Source organism: Lactuca sativa, chromosome 1 (assembly GCF_002870075.4).
Source record: "Lactuca sativa cultivar Salinas chromosome 1, Lsat_Salinas_v11, whole genome shotgun sequence".
NCBI classification, from domain to species: Eukaryota; Viridiplantae; Streptophyta; class Magnoliopsida; order Asterales; family Asteraceae; genus Lactuca; species Lactuca sativa.
Genome location: NC_056623.2, coordinates 57757140 through 57771301, shown reverse-complemented (window position 1 = coordinate 57771301; position 14162 = coordinate 57757140). Strand labels below are relative to the sequence as shown.

Genomic DNA, 14162 nt, shown 5'->3' with positions numbered 1-14162 from the left:
TCTCATTTGATCCTACTATATATATATATATATATATATATATATATATATATATATATATATATATATATGTATGTATATATATATATATATATATATATATATATATACGCACAATCAACATGAATATGCTTTTTCTCTTCAATTGAAATCAAAGTCGTAAAAGTTTATCATTTCTCCACAAATGAATACATGAAATCGCAAATGAATATACTTTGTTCTCGCGTTCTCAACCTTTTTGGTGTTCTCATTTGATCCTACTCCTATATATATATATATATATATATATATATATATATATATATATATATATATATATATATATATATATATATATATATATATATATATTGTAACGCCCGCAGATTCAGGCTAGTCAATTTAAAGACGATAAGCGTCAAAAATGATTTTTTGATAAAAGATTATTTACAATGAATAATCTTAACTAAGTTATAGTATATGTTACAAGGATTCCGTACATATAAAGAATGCCGAAATCCGAGTTATAACGAAAAAGTTATGACCGGTCGAAGTTTCGCGACAGAACCGACACGACGCTGAATGACGTAAAAAGTGAATTTACGTTAGAGCGATATTTAGCCTTAGCAATCTAAAAGAAAGTCGTAGAGTTCGTTTGAGCGTGCATAAAAAGAACGTGTAAATCTGACTTCATATGAAGAAGTTATGTTTTTTTTAAGTTTCGACTTAGTGGTATGCAGCCCGAATACTCGATTTGAGATCGAACGGTTTTTAGTTGAAACAATCTAAACGAGAATCGAAGATCTTGTTGATAGTAGTGCAACAGTAAAAAAAACAGACGAAAACGGACGTCGGATGAAGAAGTTATGAATTTATAACAGAGTTTTCTTGTCCCGGCCTACTAAAAATAAATAATAAAAATAAATTCAAAATTAGCCAATGGAATCTAAACGAAAGTTGTAGAGCGTAGTCTCACCTACACGAATATAAAGAACGTCGAAAACGGAGTTCGTATGAGGAAGATATGAATTTTTGAAGTTTATTAAATAATTAAAATATTAAAATTAATTATAATTTCGATATTATCCAAAGGGGGGGAGTCAACGACCTTATCCAGGTTACGCCCGGCGTAACTAAAGATTACGCCCAACGTAATTAGGGGTTTCAGCCCCTATAAATAGATGTCGAGTGCAGCCGAGTTTTGGTGCTCCATTCTTCCCTTTTTCTCTCGCGTTTTTACGTCGTTTTGCGTGCAAGAAATACCCCGAAGCCCCGGTATCATTCACGAGACCCGAAGCAACTCCAAAGCCCCGAAGATTCCGAGAAGTGAAATTCCCGAGCCGAAGCTCTGCCCGCGAGAAGCCCGTTTTTTGTGAAGATCTTCCAGATCTACCGAAGAATACTACTTCTACAAGTCGTAGTGATGTCCGAGCATCGTCTAATCAAGTCATCAAGTGAGTGTATGGTTACTTTCTTCTAACACATAAATATAAAGTATTAGCTATGAAATACGTGCTATGTGTTATATATTATTTGTCTATTTGAGATGGGTTTGGAATTGATGTTTTTATACGGGTGTTAAATGATTTAAACTGTGTTTGTATTCATATCTACACAAAAAAATGTTGGGTAGAACATGGGTGGATGGAATAGTAGGTGACGATGCGACTTCGTGCCTATTGAGTAAGCCTTGGTGACGATGCGACTTCGTGCCTATTTTATAAACCTTGGTGACGATGTGACTTCGTGCCTTTTGTGTAAACCCAAATGACTATGAGACGTAGTGCCTATTGTGTAAACCTTGGTGACTGTGAGACGTAGTGCCAACTGTATGAACCCTGGTGACTATGTGACGTAGTGCATGTTGTATAAACCTTGGTAGCAAATGGACTGTGTGCCAGTTCCTTAGGTAAATCCTTAGGAATAAATGAATGAAGGATAGTTGGTTCTTAGGGTAAATCCTTGAGAAAATAAAGGAGATATGGGGATGGGTATTTGGGTTGATTGTTTGATAATTGAATATAATAAATGTATTATTGTGGGTTGAAAACCCTATATGCTCACCAGGTTCCCAAGTCTGACCCACTCAGTTTTCTTTGCATTACAGATAATGGCACAAGGGTATAAGTTGGTGGACTTGACGAGAGATTTTGGATTATAAATCAGTAGTTATAAATAATTGTTGTAAGGTCTATTTTATATTGTTTATGCTTTTGGTCTGTATCGGAACATGATATCCCGGGGTTTTATTATTTAATGAAAATACATTCTCTTGAGAAACGTTTTGATAAATTTCAACATATTTTGTTTTGGGAACAAATTCCGCAACTCTTTTAATCAAAAGATTACTCTGATTTTATAAAACAAAGCATAAACAAGTCGGTCTTTTCTGGCCGTGAAATTGGGGATGTCATATATATATAGATATATATATATATATATATATATATATATATATATATATATATATATATATATATATATATATATATATATATATATATATATATATATATAACGCCCCAAATTTCAGCCCAAAAATTTCAATTAAAAACTTTAAGTTTATTAAATTCACGACTACAAGATCTTAAAACATTTATCAGAGTATCATAAAATGTTATCATCTGCACAAGTCCCCCATTGATGGGATACAATCGAGCTGTGACCCTCCTTTAATACAAGAAAACTTAAAACATATAAACCACAAATTGTAAGTACAAAGGTTAGTGAGTTCCTCCAAATATCACACACAACATAACACAAATAAACAACTATGAGTTATCAACAAATTGTAACCACAAAGGTTAGTGAGTTCCTCAAAAACCTAAAACATATAAACCACAAATTGTAAGCATGGTTGTTGATAACTCATAATTTTTATTTGTGTTATGTTGTGTGTGGTATTTTGAGAAACTCACTAACCTTTGTGCTTACAATTTGTGGTTTATATGTTTTAGGTTTTGTTATATTAAAGGTGGGTCACGGCTCGATTGTATCACATCAATGGGGGACTTGTGCAAATGATAACATTTTATGATACTCTGATAAATGTTTAAGATCCTGTAGTTGTGAATTGAATAAACTTAAAGTTTTTAATTGAAAATTTTGGGGTTGAAATTTGGGGAGTTATATATATATATATATATATATATATATATATATATATATATATATATATATATGATTTCTGTGATGACTCATTTTAACGAGAGGACTCGTGAGGACACCTTAAAAAAATTGAAAAAAATACAAATCATAAAATCGAACATAGATATATGTCCGGAAAAAAATTGGATTTTTTTTTGCATCATTAAAATTCATCCATGATGCTCAAAAAATTTTTTATTTATTAGACAAAATTGCAAGTTTGGTCCCTGTGGTATGTCAAAAATTGGATGTTTGGTCCAAAAAGTTTTGGGGTTGTACTGGTGGTCCAAAAGCTTTGATTTGTTGTGGAATTGGTCCAAAGGCTTAACAGCCGTCTACCCCCTCCGTCTGTGTGAGGGTATTTTTGTCAATTCACGCTCATTCCTTTGATATCTTATTAAATTAAACCCCCCTAACGTCTACTCTCCTTATTAATAGATCGAACATGTGTTTCATCTTTTCCCTAAATTGATATCTCCTCTTGCTAAAATCAAAATCGTGTCTTCCAAACTCAAAATCAACAATGGTGAGGTGTTTTTGTGGTCAAATGGCGATAGTGCGAACGGCTTGGACTGATAAGAACCCTGGTCGACGTTTTTGGGGATGCCCTAAAGAGGTTAGTATTCATGTGGTTGGTTATGAAGATTTTTCACTGATCCCTCAATTCCTTCTTATATTTTGCTAGGATTCGACATGTGGGTTTGTGGGATGGATCGACCCTCAAATGTGTGAACGATCAAAATCAATAATACCTGGGTTGCTGAGATCAATCAACAAGCTAAAGACTGAAGTTGGAAAATTGAAGGAAGAAAATCAAATGTTCAAGTATGATATTGGAAAAATAAAGGAAGAAAAATCAAAACTAAAGTTATACCTGATATGTAGCTGGGTTTTTTTTGGGTTTGTTTTTTTTCTGATGAAGTAGTTCTTCCATGTTTTAGTGGTTTATTTTGTGGTAGATTTGGGAAAATTGCTATGTTTGTGAATGTACTCTTTTGGACATGCAAGTGAATGCATTGTTATGGTTAGTGGGTAATGAAGTTATTTGTTTCAAACATCCAAATATTTTGGTTCTACTAGACATAGCAGTGATGGGACAAAGTGTTAATGCTTAACATAACCTAATAGTAACATAAAGATGCTAAAAAGTAAAGGACAATGATGCATAAACAAAAGAACATCCAAAGTTAATAACCATTGTTTGCACATACCAAATTCTTGTTACATGACCAAAAAAAACATCATTCTAAACGGAGGGTAAAGTTGTCCAAAAAAATCAAAACCATTAAACAGACACCCAAAAGAACAACACAATGGTTCCCAAAAGTAACACATTACATCATCTTAATCCAACAAGACAACACATCAATTTCCTCATTGCCCCTTACATGTTCTTGCATTATGTCCCTTGTTTTTACACTTGCTACAAGTGACAGTAATGAACTTCCTTGTGAGTTTTCCACTGCCCCCTGGACCATGACCATCTATACCACTAGCACCAATTGTTTGACTTTGACTTTGAGTTTGGCTCTGACTTTGAGATTTTTCCTCCATGGATCTTTGCCTCTTCTTCTTGGGCCTACCAGGCTGATCACGATGTGGAGGAGGGCTGATCTTTATTGGACAATCACTAACAGGCCACATGATACGACCTTTGATTGGTTCTACCTTGTAGGAATAAGCCTCTTTCCAGGTTTCAAGCCAATGCACCTTGTGTACATAAGTGTAAAGTTCACCCACATCCTCACCATTGTCAGCTTTATCAAATAAGACTGCAATCACATGCCTACAAGGAATTCCTGTTAATTCCCATTTCCTACAGCTGCATACCCTTTGGCCCATGTCAACAACATGTTGATCTTGCCATGGTCCTTGTACTTCATACTTGTCTGAGGAATTCCACCTGGCTATGTAGTTAGAAGCATTTGTTGTGTTTGTTTCCATGATCTTTGTTGCTGTTGGAGTCAATGGACCTGCACACTTCTGTTGAACCTTTATCACATTGCAAATCCTCTTCATCATGTACTCCCGAATGTACTCTAAGCATGTGATTATTGGTTTATCCCTACCTTCTATCAGTTTACTGTTAAACACTTCACATAGGTTATTTAAAAGCATGTCTGTGATTGGTCTACCTGCAAGATAATTGTAATTTAGAACAGCATACAACAAATTTGTGTAACTTAGCACTGAATTGAGAGTTGTCTACCTGTGAAATGGCTTCTAGCCCAATGTTGTGGTGGGATCTTCTTCAACCATTCATAAGCTTCTATGTCATATTCACTAAACTCTTTCATCAAACGATTGAATTCTTGTACTGTTGTGGCTTTGGCACAGTTCCATAACTTTTCTTTGTACTCAGTAGTTCTCCATCTCTTCCTCATGTTTTCATAGATATGTCTAAGACAGAATCTGTGTTCAGCAACCGGGAACAACTGTGCAATGGCTGGAATTAAGCCCTACAAAGTCATTAAACTGTGGTTAGTATAATACAAGTGTAATAAGAAAACTAAAATACATCAAGGAAATCTATTACCTTTTGTCTATCACTTATGAAAGTGAAGTTTGAAAGTTGTGACAGGTCCAAATCATCTCCCAGGTACTCTAGAAACCATTTCCAACTTTGTGTGCTCTCAGACTCAACAATGGCGTATGCCAATGGGTATATACCATTGTTAGAATCTAAGCCAACTGCAGTCAAGATCTGCCCTGGGTAAGCTCCTTTCATGAAGGCCCCATCTAAACCAATAAAATCCCTTAAGCATGCTTTGAACCCCTTTTTCATTCCACCCAAGCAAATATAAATTCTCTGAAAACATCTTGAAGTTGCATTTACAAGATTTGGTTCTGGAACCAGTTCCAGTTTCACAGTTGTGTTAGGATTTGTGGACTGCAACTCTAATATGTAATCTCTCAGCACATCATATTGTTTTGTGTAGTCTCCCATCACATGTTTTTTGGCATCTGCTATAGCCCTAAATACCTTGTCTTTGGAGAAGCTCACCTGATATCTTTTCTGAAGTAGTTCTTGTACAGCTTTGATTGGCACAGTTGGGTTAGATTCCACTAGATCCATAATCTGTTTAGAGATGAAGTTTGCTGTGGCCGTTCTTACCTTTCTTGTATTGAGACATGAATGCTCAGGTTGGTAGGTTTTCACACACCAACTTTCTTCCTCACTTTTCCTAGATGCTTGTAAAACCCACTGACAAGACAGTTCAGTACTTGTCTTTGTCTTTTTACTTTTGCCTTTACTTTTCTTCCCAGTGGTAGGTCCATCCACTTGCCCCTCATTGAATACTACTTTTCCTTTGCATGTGGCCCGCAACCTAAGTTTATCATTTTTCTTAATAAAAAGATTCTTCCTGGTTTCCAAGGCATGATGGGCAATTTTGTCTTTCAACTCTTTTTTACTTTTATATTTTTGTCCTATACGAAATGTTGGTTTATGAACTTCTCCTAAAGAACACCTTTTTTCCTTACCTAATTCTTTAATAACTTGTCTTCTCTTCTTGCCCATCTCAGAATCATCATCTGTTGAATCCCATTCATCATTGTCAATAACATCCAACTCCATATCTTCATGCTCCTGATTTCTATCTTTCTCCATGCTATTCCTTAGTCTTTTCTCAAAAAACTCTGCTTCAGTGTCAATGCTCATGTGGAAATCCCTCATATCCACTTCAACTTCAGGAATGATATTCTCCTCATCCACCCAATCACTATCCTCACTATCCTCACTGTCATTTTCCTCATCACAGTGACTACCCTCTCCCCTATCAGATATGCTCCCATCTTCTCCATCAGATTTGCTCCCATTGTCATGCTCCATTTCAGTCTCCATGTAATCATCCATGTTGTTGTCTATGTAATTATCCATGTAATTATCCAAGTTGTCTTCCATGGCAGCCTCATGTCCATGATCCAGTTCCACTTCATATTGTACATTTTTTTCTACTTCTACTTGTGCATGTTCTTCTACTTCATCTTGAACATGTTCTTCCACTTCTACTTGTACATGTTCATGAACATCTGCATTTGATTGTAACATCTTTTGATACAAACCAATATCAAATTCTGTAGCTGCCTCCATAAAGTCATTGGCAATAAGCTCTTTTTGTCTATCATGAACCTCGACATGTAACGGTTGTACCTCAACCTCAACAGGGGATGATCTAGGTGGGCTTGGAAATTCTTGTACCTCAGCTGTGTGGTTTTCATTGTCATCATTTTCATCTATTTCATCCATTTGTACAATAGTTACCTTCTTAACAGGTTTAGGATTCATAAAGTAGGTAAGTAACTTTGTCTCACCATGTTCAGTATATACCCTCATGATTTTGTGATCACACACATATTGGGCAAAAGTTCGTAAATCATCATCATTGCCTAAGGGTTTAAGACCAAAGTGGAAGTCTCCACCAGGCACAAGGAAGTGATAGTAAATCACAGGAGGAACACCGTACCTGAACCCTTTCATGATAGCATCCAACTCATGAACTGAAAACGTGTCTATATCCACCATGTCAACATAGTTCACACTTCCGTCAATGTATTGAACATCAGGAAACTTGGTGAACTCACCTCCATGGTATAGCTTGATGGTAAATAATGTTGGGTTGCCATCTTCAAACCAACAACAAAAATAAGTTCAGAAGCATGATTTCACATACAAAACATGTAATGTACAGAGAAATTACAAAATCCTTACCATAAGCCACCTTTGCGTTGAACGGTTTGTCTAAGAGCCTTATATTCCACATTGGTATGTTCATACACTGAAATAACACCGATCACAATAAAAAACTCAACTTGGAGGTTAGGGCTTCTGGGTAACGAATGAAGATGAAAGTGACAGGAGAGTCGATCGACGAAATGCACAGAGGATTTGGCGGCAGGTATCAATTAATTAGGATGATGAGGTTTAATTTAATAAGATATCAAAGGAATGAGCGTGAATTGACAAAAATACCCTCACACAGACGGAGGGGGTAGACGGCTGTTAAGCCTTTGGACCAATTCCACAACAAATCAAAGCTTTTGGACCACCAGTACAACCCCAAAACTTTTTGGACCAAACATCCAATTTTTGACATACCACAGGGACCAAACTTGCAATTTTGTCTATTTATTATTTTGCATCATTATAATCTATGATTCATTTTTAATGATCTAATTTTTTTCCAATTTCTTTTGTCCCGGACATAGATCTATGCTCGATTTTATGATTTGTATTTTTTTTTCAATTTTTTAAAGGTGACTTCACGAGTCCTCACCCGATCCTTTATATATATATATATATATATATATATATATATATATATATGTGTGTGTGTGTGTGTGTGTGTGTGTGTGTCACCTTATTAGATCTTCTAATTAACGTCATGTCACATATCAATTTATTGATTACCCATTTCAAATTTCAAAATTTAAATTTTCCATTCTAATTACATTAAATTAAATAACATAAGAACAAAATTTAAAATAAAATTAATACAGATTATAAGGTCGCGTATTTATTTAAATCAACGATTATAATTTTATATAACTAAAAAAATATCTCTTAAGTAATAATTTATTTAAAATAATTGATTAATAATTTTGAATTTTTACTATGCAAATTTAACTAATTTTGTAACCGTAGTGCCCACGGGTTATAAACTAATATATATATATATATATATATATATATATATATATATATATATATATATATATATATATATATATATATATATATATATATATATATATATATATATATATATATATATATATATATATATATATATATATATACACATACACACATTAAAAGGGAAGAGGCTTACACAAATAGTATGGGCTCAGACGGTTACCGTTGATCGTCTGTTCCCTCTTTTCCAGCTGCTCATGGGCTTCTATTTTAATTCGTCGTTTCTAGATTATACTTTTATGAACATGTGTTTTGTTCTGGTACGAATGTGCTTATTAATCTCTCCTGCTTCTTTCACTTTCATTGTCTTTCGTTCTTCGATTCTCTCCAAGTTTTTGCTTCTTGTTTTGTGTTTTTCTTCTTTTTGCTTTTTAATGTTGTTCTATGTTTGTTATTTAGGGTTTTCTAAATGTCTAATGTTTTGTCGATGTTTTTTGATATTGGTGTATGTGAATAATAATCGTCTTTGTGAATATTATGCTTTGTTCTTTTTGATTTTGTGTTTGGTGTTGCTCCGTCGGTGTGGTGTGTCGTTATGCCTAGACATGAGAAGCGGAAGGTCGGTGATTCTGCCTCATCTTCTTTTGTGTATGTGACCCCTAATCAAGGAAGTCTCGGCGTCATAAAAATGGTATTGGACCAATCACACAAAAAAAAACACACAACCACGAAAAAAAAACACGACTATCATCATAGAAGAAAGATAGGGACCTAATGTGTGACTTTTTGTAAACAGTAAGGACCTATTGTCTATTTTGTCTTGAAACTAATTATAGCAAGTGTAATTTAAATATCAAAACTTTTGAAGAGGTACTTTTTTCTTTTTTAAACGGTTAACTTGTACTTACTGAATTAAAATGATTAATTGTAAATTTGACAGTTTTTTGGACAGCCGGTGGCCAGCTGTTTCCTTGGTTATTTCAATATCGAATGTTAAAGAATTCAATTGGTTTTAGTTTTGAGAAATTAAATAGTTTTCTCTTTTTGTTTTTAATATCTTCCTACATATTTTAGATGATGACAAGTGTCATTAAATTTAATTTAAATTTAATTGAGATTTTGAATTTATACACTTGTCACTATTTTAAATAGGTAGGAAGAAAAATAAGAACAAAAGGTAGGATGATCTTTAATTTCTCTTTAGTTTTATATCATTCAAGAAAATTGAAAAAAAAAATTAAATCAACAGTATATCTAATTAAAAGATAGGAAAATGACTTAAGAGACTATCGAAGTTTCAAATTCGTTTGAAAAAAACCATTCAAGTATCACATGTTCAAAAAACACCATCAAACTAAGACATATGTTCAAAAAACACCAACGGAGTACATGTTCTGTTCAAAAAATATCATCTTTATGGTTTGGGGTAACTTACATATTTAGTCTCTAACTTTTTCTTTCTTAAATCAGACGGTCCCTTTAGTTTAAATTTGTTTCGACTTCGGACCCTGATCGAGTTAAAGGAGTAATGTACCTTTATTACTTTCATTTAACATTATTTTTATTATTTATTAATTATTTATACAATTTATGTTATTATTTATTATAAATATATCAATTGTATAAATAATTAACAAGTAATAAAAATAAATATTAAATGAAACTAATAAGGGTATATTAGTCTTTTAACTCGATCATGGTCCGAAGTAAAAATAAATATAAACGCTAGGGACTGTCCGAGTTAAGAAAAAAAAGTTAGGAACTAAACATGTAAGTTACTCCAAACCATAAAGATGGTGTTTTTTTAGCATAATATGTATTTCGTTGGTATTTTTTGAACAGTTTGATGGTGTTTTTTGAACATGTAATACTTGAAATATGTTTTTTGAATAAATTTAAAACTTCAATGATCTTCTAAGTCATTATCCCTTAAAAGATCATACATTGAAAGAGACATTCATAGAAATCATTAGAATTTAAAAATCACTTTTTATTAATATCTTAATATTTTATGAGGCCTAGCTTTGATTAAAAAATTAAACTAAGCTTCAAAATTCAAATTCCATTTTAAATAATAATAATAATAATAATAATAATAATAATAATAATAATAATAATAATAATATTTGAAGAAGAGAAAACCACTTTCCATTTTTGTTTTTACGTATGATAACGAGCAACTAGCAAGCTTTCAAGCTGTAACGATGGCTTCCCTGCGTCACACCCTTTGAACGTCAGCATGTCCATTATTATATCATATCCCTCGCTATTCCCGACTGCTTTGACCAAACGAGATTAATTAAAGAAACCAAGCTCCGATCTTTTCGCACAATTATTAAACTTGGTACACCGAATATCAGAAAAAAAAACTATCTCACTCATTCTTCTACAATATCATCTCCATTTTTTCTGTTTCTGTACTCGTGATTGAGGAAGCTTCGCCATTTAAGGTGCTATTTATGTTTCTGCTCTTGTATTCTGGTTTATTACATAATCTAGGGTTCATAATTTGTAACTGCCTCTGCTTCGTTTTGATATTGCACTAGATGCAAAATTGATATGTTTTTTTTTATAGTAATTAGTTACAAAGTTCATAGGGGTAAGCAATTTATGCTCAGAGTAGTGTCAATTAAAATGATTGAGATTCAAATGGAACAGAGGAAGACTGGGAATTTGATTAGTAATTAGTTAATACTTAATAGATTGTTTGTTTTCGAGCAGTTAATTCCAGTTATTTAGCTATTCTTCAATGCTTTTGTGGCTAAATTTGACTAGTTATTAAAAGACATCTTATTAAATTTCTTGGCAATATTGCAGGATTAGTAAGATATTTGTGTGCTTATAATAGATATGAGTAATGGATATCAGCATATACTGGGAATTCAGAGATTAGCATGCTTTGGGGGAGTGGTGTTTGCTGTTGTTATAATGTTTCAGTATTTTGAATTTCCATATGGTGATGTTATATCATCTTTATTTTCTGCTACCAAGATTCACATAACTAACACTCGAAGCTACCCACATGAGAATTCGTCTCTTCTTCTCCAAATATCAGGGGACATGAACATGACAGGGGCTTCTGATGTTCTTGTGAAGGGTATTATGAATACATACAAGGGACATGATGATGACATGATTGACATCATAAAGCATAATAGATCAGAAACAAAAAAGGAATTGGATGATTCTATAGATTTGAACAGAAATGCTACTAGTTTAAGTGTCCACTTAGCCAATGTTTCCTCTGTGATTGAAGTCCCTCGAAAGAAGCAAAAGAGGAAAGTTGTGGTGATTTCTGAGATGCATGATATTTTAGTCCACAATCGTGAATCTTCTCATTCCATGGTATATATGATGAATTCTAAACTCGGTATGTTGATTTTGGTTGTTTTAACACAATTCTGATTATGTTTATAAGTATAATTATATAGAAACCACGTTGGTCTTCAAGAGCTGATCAAGAATTACTTGAAGCAAAAGTGCAAATTGAGAATGCTCAGTTGAATGAAGAAGATCATGACCTTTATCCTTCGGTGTTCCGTAATGTTTCCATTTTTAGGAGGTGAGGACACCTTCAATTTAGTCATAAGATTTAAAACTTGGATTTGTTTTCATTCTTGATCCTTGGTTTATTTCAATTTCTATGTTACGATATACAGGAGCTATGAATTAATGGAAAAGACTCTAAAGGTTTATATTTACAAGGAGGGAGAGAAGCCAATATTCAACAACCCAGAGGCAGTTATGAAGGGAATATATGCATCGGAGGGATGGTTTATGATGCAAATGAAAAAAAGCAAAAGATTTGTTACAAGGAAATCAAAAGAAGCCCATTTGTTCTACATTCCTTATAGCTCAAAAATGTTGAAAGCAACTATATCTCCCTACTCTTATGATCGTCAAAGTGTTGTACCTTTCTTGAAAAACTACCTTGACATGATCTCACGGCGATACACTTTCTGGAATAGAACCGGTGGGGCCGACCATTTTTTTGCTGCGTGTCATGACTGGGTAAGTCATATATATTCTTACGCTCAATCAAATACAGTTTAGGTATTTGATTGTTTCTTTATTTCTTCTCTTGTTTTAGAGTGTAGAAATGTGTTAGTCAAATCTTGTTTTAGAGTGTAGAAATGTGTATTTTTATACGGTTTTGGAGTTTTCCACCTGTATTCTTGTGTTCTTATTTTTCTATATTTTTCATTGGGTGGGTTGTTGGGGATCTTTGAGGCCACTTTCCGAATATTTTCGAATAACGATGTTTTTGATAACCAAGCACAATGGCCAAAAAAAAAAAGCTGCAACATTTATTTTTGCAAACTTTTGATTTGAATTTACGAATTTGCCAATTGTTTAGTTACGATGACTGATTTGGATGCACAAAATCTCTCAACTTTGTGGTTTGACTTTCTAGTTTCTACTTTACTTAAATTTTCAAGGGCCCAGAGGAAACAAGCCAAATCATGGCTACTTGCATTAGAGCCATCTGCAACACAGACATTGAAAAAGCAGGATTCGAATTGGGAAAAGACGTTTCTCTCCCTGAAACAAATGTCCGTGATCCTCAAAATCCATTACATCAACTTGGAGGTAAACCCCCTTCCAAACGCTCAGTTTTTGCATTCTTTGCTGGAAAAATGCACGGGTCCCTTCGTCCAATTCTATTACAACATTGGGAAAACAAAGATCCTGACATGAAAATCTTCAGAAAGCTTCCCAAAGTCAAAGATGACAAAAACTATGTTGATTATATGAAGAGTAGCAGGTTTTGTATATGTGCCAAAGGTTCTGAAGTCAATAGTCCTAGAGTTGTGGAGGCTATTTTCTATGAGTGTGTTCCCGTGATTATATCTGACAATTTCGTGCCACCTTTTTTCGAGTTTTTGGATTGGGAATCATTTGCAATTTTCATTCAAGAGAAAGATATCCCGAATCTGAAAATTATTCTTCTTTCCATCACCAATAAGAGGTATTTACAAATGTATCAGAGGGTAAAACAGGTACAACAACATTTTCTTTGGCATGTGAAGCCTGTTAGGTATGACATCTTTCATATGATATTACATTCAATATGGTATAATAGAGTTCTTAGAGTAAACTCAATGTGAATTACTAGGTTGTTTGTTGATATATATGTCATCTTCCATTGATACATAGATTAACTTGTACTAATGTTTTTACGATTTTCTTGATGTACTTTGTAAAGAATAAATCAAGTTTACATTGTTTTTGCATGCGAATTGGTAAATGTGATAGTGCCCTTCATGAGTAAAAGGTTTTCTTGTAAACTCCATATTAAAATAATTTTAAGAGTTAAAACTATTTTTGTAATCAAAATGTGTTTTACAAACACGTCGTAGACATGCAATTTTCATTTTTTTTCTTCTTCATATTTTCCATC

General features: G+C 33.4%; 1 protein-coding gene across 1 annotated transcript; it reads left to right on the top strand.

The window, feature by feature from the left end:
* Nucleotides 1–10926: 10926 nt before the first annotated feature.
* LOC111891288 (probable glycosyltransferase At5g03795) lies at nucleotides 10927–13995 on the top strand. Its single transcript, XM_023887352.3, has 5 exons — nucleotides 10927–11211; nucleotides 11579–12106; nucleotides 12193–12323; nucleotides 12421–12772; nucleotides 13201–13995. The coding sequence occupies exons 2-5, from the start codon at nucleotides 11612–11614 to the stop codon at nucleotides 13867–13869; spliced, it is 1647 nt and encodes a 548-aa protein (XP_023743120.1). The 5' UTR covers nucleotides 10927–11211; nucleotides 11579–11611; the 3' UTR covers nucleotides 13870–13995.
* Nucleotides 13996–14162: the final 167 nt, after the last annotated feature.